This window comes from Eurosta solidaginis, chromosome 4 (assembly GCF_040869045.1).
Source record: "Eurosta solidaginis isolate ZX-2024a chromosome 4, ASM4086904v1, whole genome shotgun sequence".
Taxonomy (NCBI): Eukaryota; Metazoa; Arthropoda; class Insecta; order Diptera; family Tephritidae; genus Eurosta; species Eurosta solidaginis.
In genome coordinates this window covers 233,582,000-233,583,281 of record NC_090322.1, presented here as the reverse complement: position 1 = coordinate 233,583,281, position 1,282 = coordinate 233,582,000, and the positions used below count along the sequence as shown (strand labels likewise).

Here is a 1,282-nt window from a genome sequence, read left to right as displayed (position 1 = left end):
CTTACGCTCAAATCTTGAATTTCACCATACCACGAGCAAAGATGTTAACATATCAATAAGGAATAAAGAACACTTAAGACAACCAATACTACTTGCAGATTTAAAACAATATCCTAAAAGAGTATTCCAAATAGAAATAAGTCTTATATAAGGATACAACTTTTATTGGGTCGCTTGAATGTGCTCTTTGTGTTAAGTAATTGGGTTTATTTGAAATTCATAAAAAATTGGTGAAATACAAACAAATTTTTTCATATAAAAGGAGCTTTCAGTGTCCAGTCTTTCACAGTTATATTTAAGTCGTGAGTTTGACTAACTTTGTCTCTTACCAAAAATGAGAGCTATTAAGATTTTTCTAGTAGCCCTAGTGGCTTCATTGCTGATAGTACAACAAGTGACAGCACAAGATCCACCAGCCGCTTCACCACCGGCTGCTGAGCCCCCAGCAGCTTCACCACCGGCTGCTGAGCCCCCAGCAGCTTCACCACCGGCTGCTGAGCCCCCAGCAGCTTCACCACCAGCCGCTGAACCCCCAGCTGCAGGCGCTGAACCACCAGCCGCTTCTCCTCCCGCTGCTGGTGCAGATCCTGCTGCAGCAGCTCCGCCCGCTGCTGGTGGTACTCCTGCTGCTGGTGGTGCTCCTGCTGCTGGCGGTACTCCCGCTGCAGGTGGTGCACCAGCTGCTGCTGGTAGTGGTGATGGAAGTGGTGCTGCTGCTGGTGGTAATGCAAATAATGCACAACGTAGAAGGAATAGACAACGACGCAGACGTCAACAAATGCGTAGACGCCGCCGGCAACAACAATTGAGGCGTCGGAGACAACGTCAAAGAATACAGAGACTTCAACAGCAAAGGCGTCGTAGGCTAGTAAGACAACCAGTCAGGAGACGCATTATAGGCGGTTAGTCTTAAGATATTGAAATAGTGATGTGTATAACCAAGTATACTGATTTAACGAAAAATTTTAAGTAAATATGTGATATCTTTGCTCAAAAAATTCTAATGTGAGCGCATTTTGTTTTGATTTCTAATGGGAGGTTATCTTCTTCATACTCTTGTTTCGGACTGGAACGTCATTTGGTGACTGTTTTTGTTGCGCCAAAGCCTACCTCTTGTTAGCTGGCACATTTTACGAACGACTTGTTTGATCCCTTAACCTGCAGATCGTCATATCAATCTATGGGATACCCAAATAAAGGATATAATCATGAAGTGCTATGGCTGATTGATCAACAGTAAAGAGTTGAATTGGTAAGCTATGGTTATATTTGAAGTCCTTGT

At 43.7% G+C, this 1,282-nt stretch overlaps 1 protein-coding gene across 1 annotated transcript; it reads left to right on the top strand.

The window, feature by feature from the left end:
* The first annotated feature begins 299 nt into the window (after nt 1-299).
* LOC137249164 (uncharacterized) lies at nt 300-998 on the top strand. Its single transcript, XM_067780446.1, has one exon. The coding sequence runs from the start codon at nt 335-337 to the stop codon at nt 905-907; it is 573 nt and encodes a 190-aa protein (XP_067636547.1). The 5' UTR covers nt 300-334; the 3' UTR covers nt 908-998.
* Nucleotides 999-1,282: the final 284 nt, after the last annotated feature.